Consider the following 22500-nt stretch of genomic DNA (forward strand, 5'->3'; position numbering starts at 1 on the left):
GCTGCGGAGCGGCCACGAAGGCAGCGTGAGCTCCTGCAGCTTCTCCACCGACGGTGAGACGTCACGTTAAACCAATCACAGCGCTGGAAAAAGAGGACTCATCAACGAGTTCTGTGATCCTTCAGAGCAAAACGGCTCAAAAATAGAAATGAGTAGAGGCCGATCCAGAAGTGTCTTCAGCTGCAATACCAGCGAGTGCCACTAGAGGTCGGCTCCAAAAAGCCTCCGGCTCCATAGACTCCCATTCAACTTCTCTCATCAAATCCAAAGTGAATAAAATGTGTCCATCAGTTATCTCGGTGTTGTTAGCTAAAGTCACTCCTTCTTATTAGTTTTCTGGAGGTCCATCTGAAAATAATCCCTCATTCATTAGAAAAGAAGATTCAAGAAGACCTGTTTTTGGGGGCGTGTCTGTTTGATTGACAGGCCTGTGGTGCAGTCAGGTTACAGCTATCGGTGGGCGGGACGTAGTATCGTCAGGTTTCCAATCAGATCGGTCAGATCCACCGCTGGCTCCTCCCCCAGCTCGTCCAAATATGGTCACTTCCTGTTTCAAACCAAAGATGGTGACGGACAGAATCTGAACTGGAGGATTCATAACATTCACAAACCAACGATGACATCACTGATGGTTGATGACATCACTGATGGATGATGACATCACTGCTGGTTGCCGCTCTGATCAGACGTGATGACAGATCTCCGCTCTGCGTGTCTCATAGAAGTTCCTGTTGTGTGTCCTCAGCGATGCTGCTGGTGTCGGGCTCCTACGACAGGACGGTGTCTCTCTGGAACACGTCGTCACTCTGCCAGACTCTCGTCTTGAAGGTGGTTTAAATTCCGCAGTTTTTGTTTTTTTTACTGCAGAGTTTAAAGGTTCACGACGGTTTCACAGCTGCTGTTCTGTTTGTGTCTCAGGGCCACAGCGATTGGGTGACAGACGTGTCACTCAGCACTGACAGGAAGCTGCTGGCCTCCTCCTCCAAGGTTCGCCGTCCTCTGTAACGTATCGTCCACCTTCGGTCCCGACCCAATGTGTTTTTTTCAATTGCGGCGGTTTTGATTGACGGCGACTGTCTCCGCAGGACGGGACCGTTCGCTTGTGGGACATCGAGAACGTGGAGGAAATGCCGGAGGTTCTGCAGAAGACGAGAACCGAAGGAACGGGGACTCACATCCTCAAGGTCAGTTTAAACAATGTGGGAACTTAAAGCTGCAGGTGGTTGGTGGGTTTTCTGTTGTCATGACGACGGTCAGAACGCAGCAGATATAACCGTGTGTGTGTGTGTGTGTGTGTGTGTGTGTGTGTGTGCAGTGTGAAGAGTGTGGGAAGCCGTTCCCGGTGTCCAGACTGATGACCTCCGAGCTGCTGACTCGCTGCGTCTTCTGCCGACTCAGATCGCCGCCGAAATACCGACCGCAGCCGCCGCCGCTCACGTGACTCCAGGTGGGGAAGTGGAGCAGCGTCTCCATGGAAACGATCAGCTGACCCCACAAGCTCTGTTCTGCTTTTGTATTTTCTGTTTACATCTGAAGCGGTTTGTGAACTAGTGTTTTTAAGAGTTCTCTATAAAGTTTATTATTCTTCAATAAATCCATCAGACAGGCGCACAAACAAAACAAAATGTTGTTCAGCAGCTTTCAGGCCGACTCGAAGACCTCGATTCTCCATCTGACGGCCGGAAGACTTCAAAAAACCAGTTGGCTCATCGTCGTTCAGATTAAACGGAGCTGTATCTTCGATCGACTCTTTAACCCCGAGACTGAACTGCAGTTGCCCGTTTCCACGGCGCCCGTCCGCAGAAACGAGGAGGAAAAGACACGTTCGATTTTTACAATCTGAAATATTCATCAAAATGATCAGATCCAACAGTTTTATTTGACAGAACACGAGAACATTCATTGATCAACGTCGCGTCCCGCAGACGTCGCACGTCTGAGCGCCGACCCTCCGATTGGACGAACACGTTGTCGTCAGGCGGCAACGAGCCGAGGTCACGTTTTAATTCATTAAGTTACCGAGCGAGACAAATGTTTAAAGTGGAAGTCTCGTCCTTTTATCCACAAACAGAAAACGTTGAAAATCCAAATAATTTTTTTGCGTTTCCGTTCATTTAAAGTGCAAAAAAAAAATAAAAAGTATCATAAAAGCTCCGACAGCCGGAAACAAACACGTTAAATAAGTTTTATCCGTCTTCGCGACGTCTTCTGGACTTCACGAGACTTCGAGTCCCGCCGGAGGAAGGAGATCCTGTGTGACGGAGGTTTGAGCGTCGGCCCGTCAGAAGGTGCTCTGCAGCAGACAGTGGCAGCCGCAGCCGGCCGGACACTCGTCCTGCCGCCGGAACCAGTCCATCATGTGACTCGTGTGTCCGCCGTGGCCGCAGCTCAGGCAGAAGTTGGAGGATCCGCGGACGGCCACGTGGCAGACGGCGCACTGGAAGGTCAGACGCTTGCAGACGGCGCACTGAGTCCCGCGAGCCTGACTGCGGCAGTGGCAGCAGTACACCCCGAACTCTGCAGGGAGACGACACGACGGAACCGGATCAGAACCGGCTTAAACGAGCTTCAAATATGGCGAGATAATAACGTACCGATGCCTTTGTGGGGTTCGGGAGGGCAGGAGGCGAACTTCAGCACGTCGGCCCGTTTGTCCCTCAGACCCCAGCGGTACAAGATCTCCCCGTAACACTTCTTGAAGTCGTCGAACTGCAGCGTGTTGGACGGGTCCAGCAGCCTGCGACAAGAACAGGAAGTGACAAACAAACCTCGACGGTCCGGAACACACGAGAGAACCGACCTCGTCTGACCCGGAAGAAGGGGCGGGGCTTTCCTCACCTCTTGTTCATGTCGTGCTGCTCTCGCTCTCGTTCCCGTGGATCCGTGTAACCCTGGTTGCCGTAGCGATAGTCATCGGGAGAGGGTTCGCCCCAGGGGTTGGCGTGCTCAGAGTCCCGACCTGAAGAAAACATGAAGGACGGAAGCCGATTGGTTGGGAAAGCGAAAGAGAGACTTCGGCGTGTTCGGCCGGCGCCGTGGAGCCTCACCTGTGTTCCAGGTCGTCGTGGTGATGGAGTCCGAGGTGCTGGAGCAGGAGCCCGAGGTGACGGAGCTCGATGTGTAGCTGGGCTGAGACGACACGACACGTGACATCACTTCCTGTGCGCCAGTTTAAGGTTTAATTTTAGCAGTATTTCTGCTAAGCTAGGCTAACAGATCCCCCTGCTGCCAGTCTTTCTGCTAAGCTAGGCTAACTTGTAACGTACAGTAATGTAACAGAGCCTCTGGTCTGCCTGAGGACTTACGTATCGGGAGTGGTGGGCGGGGAGCACGGCAGAGCGTGACGGGTGGTGTCCGTACAGGGCGTAGCCCTCTGGGGACGGAGCCTGAGCTCTGAACACGCTGCACAGCATGGCCAGAGTCTGAACGTCGCTCATGTGACTGTAGTGATCCAGACTGAAGGGTGGACACAAACAGAAAGCAGCTGCAACCGTTTGTTCCTCTTTAGGTTTTTACATCAGACAGTTTTAAAATAAAAATCTAAGAAGTGGTAAAATGACATCACAGGAAAAGTTGCGTCACATCAAACGGTGACTGAAGGAAACAAAGTAGCTCACAGCGTCTCCAGCAGATGGCGTCCAAACGGGTGTCTGGCCCAGGGTGTCTCTGTGTCCGGGTCGGGATCTGGACTCAGGTCCTGACTGGTGGCTGCAGAGGCCAGAGCCCAGACCTGCACAGACAGGGGAGGGGGGCATGTCATCATTTTTTAAACTCCCGGTGGAAATGTTGTTTAAACTCCCGGTGCAGATGTTCTCTAAACTCCCGGTGCAGATGTTCTCTAAACTTCCGGTGCAGATGTTCTCTAAACCTGAAGGCCTCATCGCGCTGTGCATTTGGTTTTTAACCTGCCGAGTCCTGCAGACGGATATAAGAAGGAGGAGTTAACCTTCGCCACGTCTCTGCGTCCGACTGCGAGCGCCGCGGCGGCGTTCTTCTGACACGTCTCCTGGATGTCGTTCACGTTCAAACTGAACAGGATAGAAAACACAGAAAACATAAACACAGTCCAGATCAGAACCCTGGCAGACGATCGGTCACTCGGACCGAGGCGGCCAATCAACTCGGCCCAGCTGGGAGTCGCACTGGAACCAGATAGAGGCGGTCGGTGTCGACGGACGCTCACATGTAGCTTTCTCCCAGAGGCTTGTGGACGGGCAGCAGGCAGGAGATCTCCTGGATGATCACTTTACCGGCCAGCTTGATCGGACGGTTGCCGAAGTCGGTCCCCTCTCGCTTCGTCTTAAAGCGCCGGGATTTCTGATAGAGAGACAGATGGACAGACGGACGGACGTGGGGGTAGACAGCCGGTCCAAAGGGGACAAAGCACCACCTGATTAAAAGTGGTCTGATGATAAATTACTGTAAGTTCACGCTGCGAGACACCAAGTGACGAGACGCTCGGAGAGTTTTAAAATATACCTCGAGGGATTATTATTTTTTTTTAAAGGGAGTTCGTACAGTTAACATCACAGTCAGTAATTCTGTCGGTGGCCTGAGGATGGCGCTGACGAGGCCGCTATCGTCAGCTCTCCCACAGCGTGTTCCTCCTCCGGGGAACACAAACATCTTCAGTAAAAACCAATCATCAACCATCAATGATGTCATCAACCGCCAGTGATGTCATCATCCATCAGTGATGTCATCGTTGGTTTGTGAACGTTATGAATCCTCCAGTTCAGATTCTGTCCGTCACCATCTTTACTAGTTCGGAGCGGTTTGGAGCAGGAAGTGACCATATTTGGACGAGCTGGGGGAGGAGCCAGCGGTGGATCTGACCGATCTGATTGGAAACCTGACGATACTACGTCCCGCCCACCGATAGCTGTAACCTGACTGCACCACAGGCCTGTCAATCAAACAGACACGCCCCCAAAAACAGGTCTTCTTGAATCTTCTTTTCTAATGAATGAGGGATTATTTTCAGATGGACCTCCAGAAAACTAAGAAGAAGGAGTGACTTTAGCTAACAACACCGAGATAACTGATGGACACATTTTATTCACTTTGGATTTGATGAGAGAAGTTGAATGGGAGTCTATGGAGCCGGAGGCTTTTTGGAGCCGACCTCTAGTGGCACTCGCTGGTATTGCAGCTGGAGACACTTCTGGATCAGAACCATTTTACAGACCTGAAGCTACGAACACTTTTATATCTGGTCGGTGGTTCTGAGCTCTGTTGGACCTGCTTCCTGCAGTGGGACCGTGTCTGACGTTTGTTCAGTCCTCAAAACAAAACCTGAAACTACAGACGGACGCCGTTCCAACGAGTCTTCAGACCGCCTCAACTTCTGGATCCTCAAACACATTCAGGTTTATTGATGTTATTTATGTTCCCGATTCTCTCTGAGGAACCTCCAGATCTGCATCGTTTAATGCGACTCGTCGGCGGTTTGTCTCCCAGCGTGACCACAGATTATTAACAAACTCGTACGTCTAAACGACCTAAGAAACAATCTAATAAAATTAAAAGCTGCCGATTACGGAGACTCACCTGGACACGTTAGTGAACATTAAAAGCTTCAGGTGTGGCGCAGACAGGAAGTTCAGACTAGCTGACTTCAGTTATGTGTTCAGAATTCAAACGTGAGGCGGCTGGAAATGAACGAACTGTTTCCACGCCGACCGATTTTGTTTTTAACGAATTAAACATATTTACGTCGTCGCAGGATGAAGCAGGTTTAACGGACGGACGAACATCACCATCACACGATGTTCACTTTTATTCAGACATTTTATTTAAAAAGTATCCAGAAATGTGAATAAGCTGCTTCCTGCAGCCACTCGTCTGTTTTCATAGTTTTTACACAAATTTTTAAATGCCAGATTCACCGAAAGCTACAAAATTAAATCATAATAAAATATAATTTGAGTTCTTCTTCTGCAGTGGTTTAACAGCTCCGACTGGAGGATCAGCGCCACCTGCTGTTAATCTGAACAACTACTGAATGAGTAATCAGAAATGAGCAGTACTTCCTGTTACTTCCAAACAGAAACTCTTTGGATCGAAGGACGAACCGAACGCCGTAAAACGTGAGACGATAAATCTGCAGCGACGCTTTCTGCTCAACTTCAGATGGAAACACAGAAATGATCGATCGGATTCCGTGACGCTCCTTTAAACTCAGAACACATAATTACGGTTTGTTAGAGGAGCAGCTGTCAGTCGGTTAGTCGGAGGCCGGCAGCCAATCAGTGCAATGCAATAAAAAACACACAAAAATAACGTTAAAAAGCAACGTTAAAAGACGGAGGCAGAGATCAGAGGAAAGATGGAGGGACAGATCTCAGTACCGGCCAATCATGGAGGGTTTGGACCGACCAGCGGCGGGAGGCAGAGCGCGGGAGCTTCTGATTGGAGGAGAGTGAGAAGGAGGGAGTGGCCCACAACAGCAAACGGGAGGAGGGGGGGGGGGGGGGGGGTGATTGGCCGGAGAGAAAAACCACACAGAAAAAAACAAAACAAAAAACACAGACAGCGATCAGGGAAGCGACCAGAAAGAACAGCTGCCTCCGACTAAGGAGAGACGGAGGAGGAGCCGCTTTTCATTCATTTTCCCACAATCCTTCACTGCTCTGCAGGAAACGCAGAACGGGAACCTCACGGACGAACCAGCGCGAAGACAAGTTTCCACAGGTTTTAGTTTTAACAGCCCGGAAAGCAGTCGAAACCTCCCGATTGAGTAAACACACGCTTACAACATGCTAAGAACATGCCAAGAACAGCTGCTGCCATCCTCAGTGTTCTGCTGCAGATTTGAGCTGAAAGATGTTCCAGAAAAGCAGAAACAGTTTTTCTCGGACTGAAATCTTTCATCGTTTCTGTCCATCGACTCGTCGTTTTTGCAGATTTACTTTCATGTCATTTTTCTTCTGAAGAAGTTCATCTTCAAGAAAATGAGGCAGATTACACTGTGTGTGTGTGTGTGTGTGTGTGTGTGTGTGTGTGTGTGTGTGTGTGTGTGTGTGTGTGTGTGTGTCTCACCCGTTCTTTGTAGTAGAAGGACGAGATGGAGACGGTGTCTTTGTCGGAGCGAGTCGGGCTGCCGCTGTAAAGCCTCAGAGTGCTCTGAGACTCTGAACGCATCTTCATGGGAGTCAGCACTCCGCTGTGATAGGCTGACAGAGCTGACAGGGACCTGAACACACACACACACACACACACACACACACACACACACACACACACACACACACACACACACACACACACACACACACACACAGCTCATCTTAAGCGTAGCTTAGCACAAATACCTTTGACCCCCAAAAGCTCATCATTTTATCGTTCAGTCCAAGCGAACGTTTGTGCCAAATTTGAATAAACTCCCCGAGAGCGTCCCTGAGACGTTGTGTTGGGACGTTCAGACTTCGACTGTCCGAGGCGTCAAAAATGGAGAATCGGTTGTTCGGTTGCATCGTTGTTTAGTCCCGCAGTGGGACACCTGTGTGTTTTACCTGGGAGTGGGCTCTGTGGGCGGGGCCGAGCGGTGCATGGTGGTCGGTCGGGTGAAGTAAACGAGACAACCGGTGCCACAGAAACGAGCACCGGACGTCCGAGGAAATGGGATGTTGGCGTCCTGGAAAAAAGAAACGAGCGACGGACATTTGGAAATGAAGATTGTTGATTTCATGCTTCAGAAATCTGTCGCCTCCACAGATTTCGTTTGTTACCTGATAGGAGCCGTACGTATTGGTTACCCGCGGAAACGCCTGCAGGGCTGGAGTGACGGGATTGGACAGGACGAAGGGGCCGGAGGCCGGACTGTCCTCCTGTGTCTGACAGAGGACAGACAGAGAGACGTGAGAGACGGAGCGCTCCCTGCAGGCGGAAGTACTCATTACAAGTCACAAAGCTAAAAGGAAGTTTGTCCTGTAGGGGTCGCTGGAGGAAAGATCGATCACGGGTCAGGTTCCGGTTCAGGATTATGTTGGTGTAAGGGGTCGGGCTCATGGTCGGTTTGGGATCAGGGTAGTATCTGGTTCAGGTTAAGATCGTGGTTGGGTTAGGATCAGGTTAAAGTTCCAATTGTGTTGGGGTGAGGACCGAGTTTAGGCTCGGACAAAGTTAAGGTTAGAATCTGGTTCAGGTTAAGATCCTGTTTGGGTTATGATCCGGTTCAAGTTGGGATCGGGGTCGGGATAAGGTCGGGTTCAGGTTTGGGGTTATCACCATATCAGACTCCAGGCAGGACACGAGCTGTCGGACACACGGCTCCAGGCAGTTCTGGTTCCTCTTCACCTTCTGGAGAGACGTGTCTCTGAGGATCTGACCAGAGAGACAAAAAGACAAAGAGACAAAGAAATGTGATATTTTTGTTGTCTTTTGCCTTCATCTGACATTCAGAGGTTCACAGTCAAACTGTAGACATCTCTGATGTCAGTCTAAACCTCAGACGCTGACCCAGTGTGCCGTGCTGCGTTCAGGTACCTTCTGGATCTTGGTCTTCATGGCAGAGGGGATGGTTGTCGGGGAGACGAACTGGAAGCTGGGCGCGGCGTTGTTGGGATACAGAGCGGGAAACTTGACGACCAGATGAACCTGGTGGCTGCCGAAGTGAGCGGACACCACGCAGCTGCGGTTCATGGCGTCCATCTGCACCGAACACACAGATCAGTTCTACTTCCTGTCGGACCGTTGGACCGCCACAAATCACGTTGAGCGTCTCACCTCCACGTTGACGTTTCTGATCTGCAGGTTGACCAGAGAGAACTCCTGCTGCAGCGTCTGAGCGAGACCCGAAGCCGCCGCCAGGTCCTGACGGCCAGCGGAGGTCAGAGAGTCGTCCTGATCTGAGGGACGAAGAGGACGAGGACCACGGGTGAGACGGAGACGTTTCAAACATGACAATGTGTTTCATTGGATAAAACTGTCCAGTCAGGAACTCCGATATGTTCAGTGTTTCATAACGACCGACTGGCAGGTGAGCTGAACACCTGTAGTCACAGAGGGGGCGGAGTTTCCATAATTAAATGTTTTAAGCTTTAAAACGTGCTGTATTTTCTATTTATTGTCCCAAAAATCAAATAAATCTTTCACCTCATATTGGAAACCAGAAAATGATCAGAATTGATCATTTTTAATTGACTATTAATTTGATCCACGCTGCTTTGGTTTAATTGATTAAACAGGCGGGAAACTTATTTAATACAAAGTGAAGTGAAATCTTTGTTTCTTATCTTTGGTTTCATCGTCACTCAAAAACAGGAGGCGATTGGTCAGGGAACCGGAGCTCCGCCCCTTTTTAAAATAAGTTCACGGTTCTCTTGAATCCTTTGAAATTCATTAAAACAAACGGAACAGTCAGAGTTGTCGTTGGCATTTAAAAGTTTGATTGATTGATTCACGACGTCAACTCAAAACCTCATTTTGATCCGCTGCCGTTTGCCCTGTTAAAAGTTACCGTATTACACTTCCTGTATCTGTTACAAAGTAAAAGCCCTCTAGTTTCCGTTCATTCCTCAACACGGCTATTATTGTGAAGCACTGCCGCTGGAGATGATCGATCCAGAACCTTTACTGTCACGTTAATGACTTGTTTGAATTAAAGCAATGAAAACATCTCGGCTACATGACTGACCGTTGTTTTTAAACTTGTTGCCATGGAGACAGCAGAGCGTTCCAGGTGAACTCCGGTACTTCAACAAACAACACGACTTTCAAAGGAGCATTTTACGGTTTGTGCAGCAGCTCTTGGTCTCACCATGCAGGCTGTCGGCGGCGGGTCCCCCGCCATGCTGGCCCTCGGGCTCCTGGGACGACAGAGACTTCTCCAACTCCACGGTGAGAGACATCCCCTCCATCAGGTCCTCCACCACGTCGCTGACACACAGCTACACAACACAAACAAATCGACCAATCAGAGCCAGAAGACCCCGGGCGGTGTGAGCCGGTCTGTCGGAGGCTGACCTTCTGCAGCTGAGGATCCACCCTCCAGATCCTCAGGGTCTGATCTCTGGACCAGGTGACCAGCTGGTAGTCCTTCGAGCCTGCGCAGGAAACAAACAACAACAAGACGCTCGGTAAACAACGCAACAGCTGCTGAACTGAGCGTGAGCAGCTCCTCTCTGCAGTGCATCATGGGAGTTCAGACCAACATCGCCGATCACTGTGATTTCTGAAGGAAACTTAAAATCAGACAGATTCTCGGGCAGCTTCTGAACTGACTGAAAGATTTAACCTCGTTAGAACAAAAACCACATGTGGTTAGCCTAGCTTAGCATAGAGACTGGAAGCAGAGGGAAACTGTTAGCCTGGCTTCACCTTCTTTCTGAGGCCTCCACTGGAACTCCAGAACCACGTCGTCGTGTCCGACGAAGGCGTGGACCGGACTGTTGAGGTCCAGCGTGCTCCACAGCAGCAGGCTGTTCTCTCTCCGCAGCTGAGGAACCATCACTGTGACCAGACCGTTGGAGAACGGCTGGAGACACACACACACACACACACACACACACACACACACACACACACACACACACACACACACACACACACACACACACACACACGTACATTTGTTGTCGAGACAAACATTACTTAAAGTTGATTTTTTTATTTGGTGATCCATCCTTTAGTTTTCTGCCTCTGAACAGAACGACTCAAAGATTCAAAGACTTTGTTTCTGCTGGTTTTCTGTCTCTTTTGGGTCGTTTCCAATTTCTTTGCTGCAGTTTTAAGTGTTTGAACAGGTGTGTGTGTGTGTGTGTGTGTGTGTGTGTGTGTGTGTGTGTGTGTGTGTGTGTGTGTGTGTGTGTGTGTGTGTGTGTGTGTGTGTGTGTGTGTTAGGACAGGTGTCCAAACACACACCTGGGCTCAGACCGTGAGCTCAGGTGCTCGTGCTCACCGTGTACCTGGCCTTCCACACCGGCACCTGACAGGACAGGATGTTCAGGTACTTCCTGGGCTGTCGGTAATCCCAGAACTACAAACACAAGAGAAAATCTTCTTAAATCAGATTTCTTCTGAATGGAACTCCTGAAATTAATTTCTGTTGCTGGGATGAAAATGGACGAAGCGTCTGTCTGCATTCAGGAAGTGAGTTGTGTTGTGTTGTGTGTTGTGTCTCTGTCCTCACCCTCACGGAGTTGTCTTGGCTCGATGTGGCGAAGATGAACTCGTTGTCCGGATGCCAGTCGAGGCCGTGGATCTTGGACAGGTGAGCTGCAACGTACTCTGCTGCCGTGTTCGGCTTCTGCTCCGAAAGAAATCAACAATTATATAATAATAGGACAAGTAGCTCCGCCCCCAGAGATCTGATTGGTCAACAAATCATCGTGACATCATCACGAGAAATATCACTCCGCCTGGTAAACATTACATACGTTACACAAGAGTCTACTGACGCGACTGATTGTTTTCCAGTTGTCAATCGTACACCATGTGTTGCCATGGAAACAGAGGTGGCACTAACTATAAAGTTTAGTATTTTGAGAGCGTATCGATGAGGTCGACGTGATCGGACTCCAGCAATCGATTGATTCTCTCACTCTCTTGTCCCAGATCCGAACGTCTCCGTCGTGACTGGACGCCAGCAGGTTCTGGTTCTTGCGGTTCCACTTCACCTGAGACGCTCCGGCTGCAGAACAAACAACAGAACCGCCGTTTGGGTCGAACTATTTTAAACCACGAGTCATATTTACTTTAACATTCCTGACACCAGCCGACCATGAAGAACACCTGGGACTGTCATGAGAGCGATGGTGCATTCAAGGACACTCGTACATCTGAGGCCTGCTGCAGAAAAGCATCAAAGTGGCGTGTTTTTTAATTTGTAATTCTACACTTTCAGATGTTCAGAGTGTCCCTGAATGCAACCAAAACCAGCCTCGGCGCACAACAGCGACGTGGCCGAACGCGATGGATCGTCTGTTTAACGTCCAGTTAAAAATGGGCAGCAGCAGGTGGCAGGAAGGAGATGAAGGGCGGTCTGACCCTTTAAACACTCACCGACAGCAGACAGCGCCACCGTTGGTTTCCGAGTGTCTCTGCAGAGTCAAACACACATTTTACAAATCAGCCAGAGTCCAGCCCCAAAAATTCCTGAAACCTCAGAGTACGATTCTCCAATCAACAACTTTACAGCAGCAGAATGAGCTCATCTCAGTTTCAGTCATTTCTGTTGAATATTTGCACTTACTCAAAAAAAATTAAAAAAAAATAAGAATAAAGGATTTCAGTCAGAATTGTGTCATAAATTAATATTTTTAATCAAATCCAGTCATTTCCTCTCACCTGGTGTCCCAGATGTAGATATAGGTGTCCACTGAGCTGGTGACAAGAAACTCGGGCTCAAACCAGGACCAGTCCAGGTCACTGAGGACATGAACACACCACAATGAGTCCCTGAACACACCACAGTGAGTCCTTGAACACACATCGGTGAGTCCCTGAACAAACCACGGTGAGTCCCTGAACACACATCGGTGGGTCCCTGAACACACATCAGTGGGTACCTGAACACACCACAGTGAATCCCTGAACACACCACGGTGAGTTCCTGAACACACCACAGTGAATCCCTGGACACACCACGGCGAGTCCCTGAACACACATCGGTGGGTCCCTGAACACACATCGGTGGGTCCCTGAACACACCACAGTGAATCCCTGGACACACCACGGCGAGTCCCTGAACACACATCGGTGGGTCCCTGAACACACATCGGTGGGTCCCTGAACACACCACAGTGAATCCCTGGACACACCACGGCGAGTCCCTGAACACACATCGGTGGGTCCCTGAACACACATCGGTGGGTCCCTGAACACACATCAGTGGGTATCTGAACACACCACAGTGAATCCCTGGACACACCACGGCGAGTCCCTGAACACACCACGGTGAGTTCCTGAACACACCACAGTGAATCCCTGGACACACCACGGCGAGTCCCTGAACACACATCGGTGGGTCCCTGAACACACATCGGTGGGTCCCTGAACACACCACAGTGAATCCCTGGACACACCACGGCGAGTCCCTGAACACACATCGGTGGGTCCCTGAACACACATCGGTGGGTCCCTGAACACACCACAGTGAATCCCTGGACACACCACGGCGAGTCCCTGAACACACATCGGTGGGTCCCTGAACACACATCGGTGGGTCCCTGAACACACCACAGTGAATCCCTGGACACACCACGGCGAGTCCCTGAACACACATCGGTGGGTCCCTGAACACACATCGGTGGGTCCCTGAACACACCACAGTGAATCCCTGGACACACCACGGCGAGTCCCTGAACACACATCGGTGGGTCCCTGAACACACATCGGTGGGTCCCTGAACACACCACACACTGTTCTGCTGCAGATGGGTGCGTTTGATTTAAGTGTTACCTGATGACCCGGGTGTGTCCCTGCAGGGAGGTGTGAGCTTCTCCACAGCCGTCCCTCCACGAGTACAGATCCACACGCTGGTTACTCTGAGGACATCGAACGCACCCGGAAAAACACACTGCAGTCATTGCAAGCTTTTAAAGGAAATCACCTGAACACAACAGCGGTGATGTCACTGTCACCTCTCCGCCAATCACACGCCGCCGGTCTCTGATTGGTTCGATCAACACACGCTACCAGATAACACGACGAGGACCCGTCACTCACCGAGGCGGCGAACACGTGGGCCTCGGACCGGTGCGGGTTCCACTGGACCGTCCCAACGTCCCACTTACTGTGACGGCCGATCTTCCGCGGCGGCTCTGACGGCGCGTCCAGGTTCACCAGGTACAGAGAGCGCCGCCTGGAGGCCCCAACGCAGCACAGCAGGTTACATTCATTAAGTTTTTAACGTGACTGCAGTTTATCATCAACAAAGAAAACGGTTTCTAAAATAAAACAGAAATAAACTGCATCATTTTAAGTTAATTTTCCTTCAAACGACCCAATAAAGATTAATATGTATAAACTGTGGTGTGTTCAGGTGACCTGAACTTACCCGGACAGCACAGCGTGGGAGCCCAGGCAGTCCACTGACATGGCGGTGGCCTGAAAACACGACAGCAAAAGGAGCAGTGACACTTTTCTTTATTCAACATCTGCTACGAGATGATTTTCAACTCAACTTTATTTATACAGAATAAAATCCAAACGGCTCATATCAGGTTTCTGGAAAAGTTCTGAGAACCGGAGAATGAATGAGGACCGTTCCTTATGTGATGTGTTCAGGTTCCTCTGGACTTTCAAGCCTTTTTCGTTTTAGTTTAGTGTTCAGGTTACTATCACGTGACGATGAAGCCCCTCCCCCTCAAATTACTAAAACCATGAATTGATTATTAAATGATTCGCTGATTAAATTTTCTGTGAATCTAATGATCGTTCAGGTTTCTCTCAACCGTAATTATTTATTGATGTTGTTTATTCGCAGTAATCAGTTATTGATTTCATGGCCCCGCCCCCTCCCGTCGGGAGGACCGAACAGTTCGACAAAAGCCGATGAATCGATTCGAACATTTAAAGATCGATTAACCGTTCTTGCTGGTTGCTACTAAACCAAAAACTACAGAAGAAGTTTGGCGGTTTGAAATCGGCCTGGCTGCAGCGGCGGGACTTCCCGGGACTTTTCCCGGACCCGGTACCGGCTGGTTGAACCGTCCTCCACCGGGACCGCTCTTTTGTTTACACCTGAGCTCCGCCGGAAATACCTGCGCGTCCCGAAACTCCACCACCACATTCTCGCTGCTCCAGCGGGCCGCCATCTTCCTCCCGTCTTCTACCGTCAACAAACCCCATGTGACCTTTAGGTGAAGTGATGCTGCGTTCAGGGGCGGTGGGGAAAGAAAACACTAAGATATTATCCAAGTCAACGTCGCAACAATGAAAGAAAAGAAAAGTTAGTCGTGATAAAAACAATGTTCGTGACTAAATCGTGACCCATGAAAGGTCAAATTATGAAATAATAATTACTGGATAAAGAAGTGGAAAATGCTAAATCAAATCCTCTTCGAAGGTATTTCACATCGAGCCTGTTTTCTGTTCGTGATTATTTACGTGAATATTACTTGAGATCCAATCACAAGCCTTCACTCAAGATGCATTTCAGTGCCAAGTGTGAACAGGTGTGAAGTGCACCACAGGCCTGTCAATCAAACAGACACGCCCCCAGACAGCTGTGTTTGAGCTAATGAATGCTAGAACTGTTTTCAGAGGGACGGCCAGAACTCAGAAATTATGTATATATATAAAATATTGGTGGTATTGTACTGTTTCTTTACCAGTTAAAGAACTAATTTAACTTGAATCCGGTGATCATCTTCATGTGACTCACTTCGTTTTGTTTGGAGTTTGGTCTTTATCACCTGTTTGCATCCTGCTGTCTAACCCTCCTCAGTGACCTCTGACCCCGCAGAGGCTCTGCTTCCTGCTCAGGTCCTCGTTATTCTACAGATTTAGACCATAAAGTATACCGATCGTTTTTAATTATCAAATTTCCGACCCGAATGACGCGTCCGTGAAGTTCGACGTGTCACGTGACGCCTCCTCCCCTTCCTCCCGCTTTTTATTGGTCGCTCCAACCTTCGTCATTGAACAAAGATGGCGCCCACTCTGGTGGAGCATGTTGTCGCAGACGCTGGAGCGTTTTTAAAGAAAGCACCTCTGCAGGTGAGACTTCGTCCCGTCCGAGCCGTCAGCGGGTTCTTATGAGTGTCAGTGACCCGCCCGCGGCTGCACAGGTCGGCGGTGTCGCTGAATTCAGGCCGCAGGGAGGATGGAGGCTCCGAGACAGGCAGCTGTCCATCATCCCCCCATCATCCCCCCATCATCCCCGGAGGAGCTCGGATCAACCCGCTCGGTCCTCCGCAGCACCCAGGAGTCCCACACACTTTCAATACAAACGTTTATTTAAATATTCTGTTATTATTGTAATAATTGATTCTGTTGTCTTTGTGAAGAAGAAAAAAAAAACAGTAAAATCTCTATTTTTACCTTCATGAATCAAATGAAAGGTTTAACCAGATAAATAATCTCATAACTTCTACTGTAATAAAACAGGGATGTTTCCAGATCCCGTTGAAACCCTCTGAATGTGTGTTTGTGTCTCAGGACATCGGCAGGAACATCTACACCCTGAAAGACGTGGTGGACGAGATCCGAGACAAACCCACCAGGAGGAGCCTGGCCTTCCTGCCCTACCAGCTGACCTTCAAGGAGCCGCAGCCAGAGCACGTCAGGCACGGTAACTAACCAACCCAGAGAAAGGTTAACTAACCAAACCAGAGAAAGGTTAACTAACCAACCCAGAGAAAGGTTAACTAACCAAACCAGAGAAAGGTTAACTAACCAACCCAGAGAAAGGTTAACTAACCAAACCAGAGAAAGGTTAACTAACCCATGACACATCAGACCCGGTAACTAAACTCAGCTCTGCTCTCTCGTCTGCGTTCAGTGACCGAGTTCTCCAAGAAGACCGGAGATTATCCGAGTCTGTCGGCCACCGACATCAAAGTTCTGGCTCTGACCTACCAACTGGAGCTGGAGCACGTCGGCTCGCTGCACCTGAGGGAGGAGCCGGAGGTCAAGGTAGGAAGGACCGGACCAGGCCAGGCCAGACTAGACTAGACCAGACCAGACCAGACCAGACTAGACTAGAGTAGAGTAGACTAGACTAGACCAGACTAGACTAGACCAGACTAGACTAGACTAGACCAGACCAGACTAGACTAGAGTAGAGTAGAGTAGACTAGACTAGACCAGACTAGACTAGAGTAGAGTAGAGTAGACTAGACTAGACCAGACTAGACTAGACCAGACCAGACCAGACCAGACTAGACTAGACCAGACCAGACTAGACCAGACCAGACTAGACCAGACTAGACTAGAGTAGAGTAGACTAGACTAGACCAGACCAGACTAGAGTAGAGTAGACTAGACTAGACCAGACTAGACTAGACCAGACCAGACCAGACTAGACCAGACCAGACCAGACTAGACTAGAGTAGAGTAGACTAGACTAGACCAGACTAGACTAGACCAGACCAGACTAGACTAGACCAGACCAGACTAGACTAGACCAGACCAGACCAGACTAGACTAGACTAGACCAGACTAGACCAGACCAGACTAGACTAGACCAGACCAGACCAGACTAGACCAGACTAGACTAGACCAGACCAGACCAGGCTACTCTAGACTAGAGTAGACTAGACTAGACCAGGCCAGACTAGACCAGGCCAGACTAGACCAGACCAGACTAGGCCAGACTAGAGTAGACTAGACTAGACCAGACTAGACCAGACCAGACTAGGCCAGACTAGACCAGACCAGACTAGGCCAGACTAGAGTAGACTAGACTAGACTAGAGTAGACTAGACCAGGCCAGGCCAGACTAGACTAGACTAGACCAGGCCAGATCAGACCAGACCAGAGTAGACCAGACCAGAGTAGACTAGACTAGACTAGGCCAGACCAGACCAGACTAGACCAGACCAGACCAGACTAGACTAGACCAGACCAGACTAGACTAGACCAGGCCACACCCTGATCTCCTGGTGACAGCTCTCGGAGCAATCTGTGGTCTCCATGGGAGGCAGCATATTTCACTCTTCTGGTGGAGCTACGCTAACAGTTCCCCCTGCTTCCAGTCTTTGTGCTAAGCTATGCTAACAGTTCCCCCTGCTTCCAAACTTTGTGCTAAGCTAGGCTAACAGCTGAAATGACGCAGAATGACCCTTTAACTTAAGATTTCCTGTAAATTCAGAATCAGCCGGCCGATCGTTGAGCAGCAACCTCTGAATATTCTTGGTTTCAGGTCAACGTCCAGAGCACACAGCGCCACCCAGAGACTCCGGTGAACGTCGCAGGGTTCCATTTTCCCTCCAAGGTAAAAGACAAGACGACAGCGGACGGATTCGGCCGTCGGGTCATCACGAGACGAGTCTGAAACTTCCGACTGTTTTTGTCTCTTCAGAAGTCCGCGGATGGTCCGACTGTCCGACTTTCCCAAACGGAGAAGTCCAACCGGGCCGACGGCCAGAAGTTCAACAGCTTCCAGTTCTGGAGGGAGCCGCTGCTGACCTTCGACGACGAGCTGCTGGGTTTACTGGTGAGCTTTGATTCAGACTCGTGAGGAGAACCGAGCTCCACCAAGCGCTCTGACCGATGTTTTGATGTTTTAGGGTTCAGCGGAGGTTTTCAACTCGGACGTCAAACAGAAGCCGACAGACTCGGCGACGCCCCCTGTGGCCGCCGACGGCCAGCAGTTCAACAGCTTCCAGTTCTGGAGGGAACCGCTGCCAGCTGTCGACGACGACCTGATGGGTTTACTGGTGAGTTCAAGGACCGTCCGACTTCCTGTTTTAATGGATCTGCTGTGATCTGTGTAGTGCGCTGATGATGTTTCTTTGTCTGCAGAAAGGAGGAGGAGTCTCGGTGTCAGAGAAGGGGGCGGGGCACAGTGCGTCAGAGGACGAGGACAAAGAGAACGAGCCTGGAGAAGAAGGTGGTGGTGGTGGTGGTGATAATGATAATGACGGTGATGATGACGATGGAGGAGGTTGGATCACCCCCAGTAACATTAAACAGGTGAAGATGGACACTGCTGATTGGACAGCTCCAGCTGACGTCACAGTCGGATGTCTGACCACCGACTTCGCCATGCAGGTAACGCCCGCCCGAACTCGACCCGTCTCCGAACCTAACTAACCCCCTTCAGACCGTGATGCGTTCAGGTGCTAAAAAAACACTTTAATCTCTTCTTTCCAGAACGTTCTCATCCAGATCGGACTTCGTGTCCTCTCGGTGAACGGGATGGTGATCAAACAGGCGAGGAACTACATCCTGAGGTGTCACGCCTGCTTCAAGTGAGTCCAACGGAGATCAGTGAAGTAGAAGAAACGAAATGCGTCGGATGCCGTAGAAACGACTATCAAGAGTATCAATGGACTTTTTTTTTTACCTGATTGTGTTTTCACTTCCAGGACGACGAGCAACATGAACAAAGCCTTCTGTCCTCACTGCGGAAACCAGACGCTGAAGAAGCTGGCGGTGACGGTCGGCGAGGACGGCAGCGTGCAGATGCACTTCTCCAAAAACCCCAAAGTGTTGAACCCCCGAGGGCTCCGGGTGAGTTTCCGTCCGTCGCGGTTCATCCGTCTCAAATCACCCGGTTCCGTTTCCGCGTCTGAACTTCCCGCGTTTTGTGTTTCAGCACTCGCTGCCGCTGCCCGAGGGCGGGAAACACGCCAGCAACCCTCAGCTGGTGGAGGACCAGCGCTTCCCCCAGCAGAGGCTCTCCCGAAAGGCTCGCCAGAAGACGGACGTCTTCAACCCGGACTACGTGGCCGGAGCGTCGCCGTTCTGCGAGAACGACATCTACAGCCGAGCCGCCAACCTGCAGATCCGAGACGGGCAGAGCGGCGGCGGCAGGAGGCGGGCCAACCCCAACGCCGCCCGCAAGAAGTCCGCCAAGAAGAAGTGAAGACGCGCAGCGAGCAACGCATGTTTGACTTTAAATTAAAACTCACGAGCGTGCAGCCGTTTTACGAATCATCCATCAAGAGTTTCAATACATTTAAGTTTCAGCAGATTTCTGTAAAACCGTCTGATCAGATCAGTTAAAGGATGAAACCGTCACCAAGTCAAGAATTAAATAAACCTTCAAGTAAAAATAATTGATGCCGTTAAATCTGTAATTAAAGACTTTACTCGCATATGAAATATTTGTATCATGAGTCTGTAAAGTTTTGACAAGTCCGGAGCGGGTCGTCAGACCGACCGAGACCCAACGGGATCGTTCATTCCAACGAAAACTCGTCCTCCCGTGTCGTCTCTTCGTCGGACTCCGGCTCCCCTCCACACTCGGAGTCTCCGGGACCGGACCGGGTCTGCGCCGGGTCCAGATCGGCTCCTCGTTCTTCGGGCTCCGTCTCAAACGTCAGGCTGCCGAGTTCGGCCGCGATGTCGACCTCCGGCGGCGGCGCCGACGTCTCCGTCCGAGGAAGCATGAAGTCCAGCGGCTGGAGAACCGCGGCGACGTCGACGCGGCCCAGACCGCTGTAGTGGTGAAGCTGCGTCGCCGGAACGCCTGCGGAGAGAAAACCAGCCGAGACATTAAAACAAACAGGAAGTCTTGCTGCGTGTAGAATTCTGACCCTGTTGGATCAAAACAACTTCGAACCAAATTATTGTTTTTTGCGAGTACGGTTCAAGGAAACCATTGAAAAGCTCGGTACTTCCGTGACGTTCACGTCGACCGTAAACCTCGGAGCTCTGTTAGAAACGATCTAGAGAACATCACGCGTGTTCCTGCGAGTCCTCACCGAGGATGAGCGCCAGCTGAGCCGGAGGAAACAGCACCTGCAGGCAGCGGTTGATGAACGGCAGCAGGTCTTCAGCGTACGAAGAGCAGAACTGAACAAACAGCTCCTTCTCTCTGCTGCTGAAGGCCGACTCCTCCGCCCGGTGGAAGACCAGAATCTGACGGGTCACCTGACAGGAAAAAACAAAAACAAGACCGACAACGGGTGCCAACACGGTCAAGACCTTTCCGGCTCGACCCAACAGGAAGTTAAGACCCGAGGACCTCGACGCACAAACCCAGCGACGTCAGATCTGACGGAGGGACGTTTATCTCGCAAGCACTGATGAGCCAACACATTGTGATAAATTGCTGCTAGTTTAGTTCTTCCGGGTTTCCTCGGGAGGAACCGGGCTGAACCAAGTGGAACCAGCTCAGGTAAGTAAAGCTTTGACAGAAGAAAGAAAAAAGACAGATGACTGGAAAGGACCTTTAAGTCCAGGCCTCAGTAGTTTAATACAAAAGGAAGATGTGTCGAGGAAATCTGAGTAGAGCTGCGACGAGACGGTCGGACAAACTATTTATCGGTCGCACACAAAAACGATGCAGAAATCCGCCGGCTGATCTTTAGCGGACTTTACACGGAACCAGAGGAACTTTTTGTTCTTGGAAAGTTCAAAGACCGCCACCTTGTGTCCGGTTCCTGGTCTCAGACGGTGTCCAGTCATCTGGACAGAACCAATCTGGTCCTTGTTGGGAGTATCTCAGGTCGTTACACCTGAACATCTCTCCACATCTAACAGCCTGAGAACCGGCCGTTTACTGACTGTTTCATAAATCCACAGCCCGACATGTTGGCACCAGATAATCGGTATTTGCTTCCAGTGTGGAAGGTCACCAAGTTTTGGCTCGTCAGAAGCATCGAGAACAATTAACGGAAAACTTTACATAAAATGATTGTGACCCGGGTCGACCAGGAAATAGAACCTTGAGGGTGAACGTTTGGGTTCAGGTCCACGGCTGCTTACCTTCTTGAGGGCGTCTTCGAGACATCCGGTGACGTCCTGCGCCAGTCCGACGGGGCAGCAGAGCCGAAGGTCGTTGAACGCCGTCAGGACGTTGTTGAGGAAGCAGGCCAGTGGCTGGAAGTCCAACAGGGACATGGGAGGCTGCAGGGTGCCGGGCTGCGTGCTGGGAACCACGGGGGGGATGGTTCCTCCCAGAACCGAGGGCAGGGCGATGAGCGTGTACATGTTCATGTCCTCCTGGAACTTTTCCAGCGCCTCCTGCACGGCCCTGCGGAACGTGTCCGCCGCCACCCGCTGGAACATCGGCGCCATCTGGCCGCGGAAGTCCGCGCCCACCCTGCTGAAGGACAGTCCGAAGTACATGCACTGACCCAGCAGGGAGTCCAGGCGGCCGCCGACGCCCCGCTGCAGATCCCTCTCTAAAGTCTCCAGGAACTCCGCCACCTTCTGCACCACCCAGCCGTGGAAGATGGCGCCCTCGTTCACCGCCACCTGCCCGCCGGCGGGCGGCGCCAGCGGGTCCTCGTCGGAGAAGATGGCTCGGTACTGGGTGATGATGTCGAACAGGTGGACTCGGCAGGCCTCGATGGTTTTGGTGATGTGGAAGTAAGGGTCGTCTTCGGGGACGGCGGCGAGGATGGAGCGCAGCCAGGTGCCGCGAGCCTGCAGGAACTTCACCCGCAGCTCCGCCTCGGTGAACACGTCCATCCGCCGCAGGTAACCGATGACGCGCAGGCAGACGGGGAGCTGCGAGTTGCTGCGCAGCTGCTGCAACAGCTGGTTGAGCATCAGCTGAGTCGACTGACGCACTTCACGTACGATACCCTGAAGATACAAGAGGTCGAAGGTCAGTAAAGTATCACTGACCTGGACTGACCCTAACGACTTGGACGACTTGGACTGACCCTAATGACCTGGACGACCTGGACTGACCCTAACGACCTGGACTGACCTGGACTGACCCTAACGACTTGGACTGACCCTAACGACCTGGACGACCTGTACTGACCCTAACGACCTGGACTGACCCTAATGACCTGGACTGGCCCTAACGACCTGGACTGACTCCAAGGACTTGGACTGACCCTAAAGACCTGGACCGACTCTAACGACCTGGACCGACCCTAACGACCTGGACGACCTGTACTGACCCTAACGACCTGGACTGACCCTAAT

At 50.9% G+C, this 22500-nt stretch overlaps 4 protein-coding genes across 8 annotated transcripts in view; 2 read left to right on the plus strand and 2 right to left on the minus strand.

The window, feature by feature from the left end:
* The window catches only part of LOC138632704 (WD repeat-containing protein 88-like), a 5175-nt gene extending 3405 nt beyond the window's left edge, over positions 1 to 1770 (plus strand). The window contains exons 7-11 of the mRNA XM_069718458.1: positions 1 to 53; positions 746 to 828; positions 919 to 987; positions 1086 to 1184; positions 1316 to 1770. The exon at positions 1 to 53 is cut by the window's left edge and continues 132 nt beyond it. Coding sequence (XP_069574559.1) covers positions 1 to 53; positions 746 to 828; positions 919 to 987; positions 1086 to 1184; positions 1316 to 1441 — 430 coding nt within the window. The 3' untranslated portion in view covers positions 1442 to 1770. The remainder of the gene's footprint in view (positions 54 to 745; positions 829 to 918; positions 988 to 1085; positions 1185 to 1315) is intronic.
* A 70-nt stretch (positions 1771 to 1840) lies between these two features.
* On the minus strand, positions 1841 to 14777 carry wdr59 (WD repeat domain 59). 4 transcript variants are annotated; one of them, XM_069718398.1, is made up of 27 exons: positions 14706 to 14777; positions 14000 to 14049; positions 13669 to 13804; positions 13402 to 13487; positions 12289 to 12369; positions 12004 to 12041; positions 11544 to 11632; positions 11132 to 11248; positions 10901 to 10978; positions 10321 to 10477; positions 9967 to 10046; positions 9761 to 9890; positions 8728 to 8849; positions 8488 to 8652; positions 8230 to 8325; positions 7731 to 7835; positions 7515 to 7636; positions 7042 to 7195; positions 6351 to 6407; positions 4184 to 4317; positions 3947 to 4028; positions 3618 to 3730; positions 3306 to 3456; positions 3048 to 3129; positions 2839 to 2959; positions 2595 to 2737; positions 1841 to 2517 (listed from the first exon to the last, which is right to left on the minus strand). In XM_069718398.1, the coding sequence occupies exons 1-27, from the start codon at positions 14757 to 14759 to the stop codon at positions 2282 to 2284; spliced, it is 2979 nt and encodes a 992-aa protein (XP_069574499.1). In that variant the 5' UTR covers positions 14760 to 14777; the 3' UTR covers positions 1841 to 2281. The 4 variants fall into 4 exon arrangements, with proteins under 4 accessions (XP_069574499.1, XP_069574498.1, XP_069574501.1 ...); XM_069718397.1 differs by having other exon boundaries at positions 3048 to 3159; XM_069718400.1 differs by lacking the exon at positions 6351 to 6407.
* A 798-nt stretch (positions 14778 to 15575) lies between these two features.
* On the plus strand, positions 15576 to 19716 carry nob1 (NIN1 (RPN12) binding protein 1 homolog). 2 transcript variants are annotated; one of them, XM_069718416.1, is made up of 10 exons: positions 15576 to 15663; positions 16105 to 16237; positions 16448 to 16581; positions 17810 to 17881; positions 17969 to 18103; positions 18177 to 18326; positions 18412 to 18660; positions 18763 to 18860; positions 18978 to 19122; positions 19208 to 19716. In XM_069718416.1, exons 1-10 carry the CDS (start codon positions 15595 to 15597, stop codon positions 19475 to 19477), a joined length of 1455 nt encoding a protein of 484 aa, XP_069574517.1. In that variant the 5' UTR covers positions 15576 to 15594; the 3' UTR covers positions 19478 to 19716. The 2 variants fall into 2 exon arrangements, with proteins under 2 accessions (XP_069574517.1, XP_069574519.1); XM_069718418.1 differs by having other exon boundaries at positions 17972 to 18103.
* The window catches only part of cog8 (component of oligomeric golgi complex 8), a 3700-nt gene continuing 886 nt past the window's right edge, over positions 19687 to 22500 (minus strand). Inside the window, exons 3-5 of the mRNA XM_069718415.1 lie at positions 21325 to 22149; positions 20319 to 20487; positions 19687 to 20083 (exon numbers count right to left, since the gene is read on the minus strand). Of these exons, the coding sequence (XP_069574516.1) occupies positions 19794 to 20083; positions 20319 to 20487; positions 21325 to 22149 (1284 nt within the window). The 3' untranslated portion in view covers positions 19687 to 19793. The remainder of the gene's footprint in view (positions 20084 to 20318; positions 20488 to 21324; positions 22150 to 22500) is intronic.

The sequence above is a fragment of the Brachyistius frenatus genome, unplaced genomic scaffold (assembly GCF_029030835.1).
Source record: "Brachyistius frenatus isolate BFR_SWC_R1_liver_20210118 unplaced genomic scaffold, ASM2903083v1 Contig_191, whole genome shotgun sequence".
Lineage (NCBI taxonomy): Eukaryota > Metazoa > Chordata > Actinopteri > Embiotocidae > Brachyistius > Brachyistius frenatus.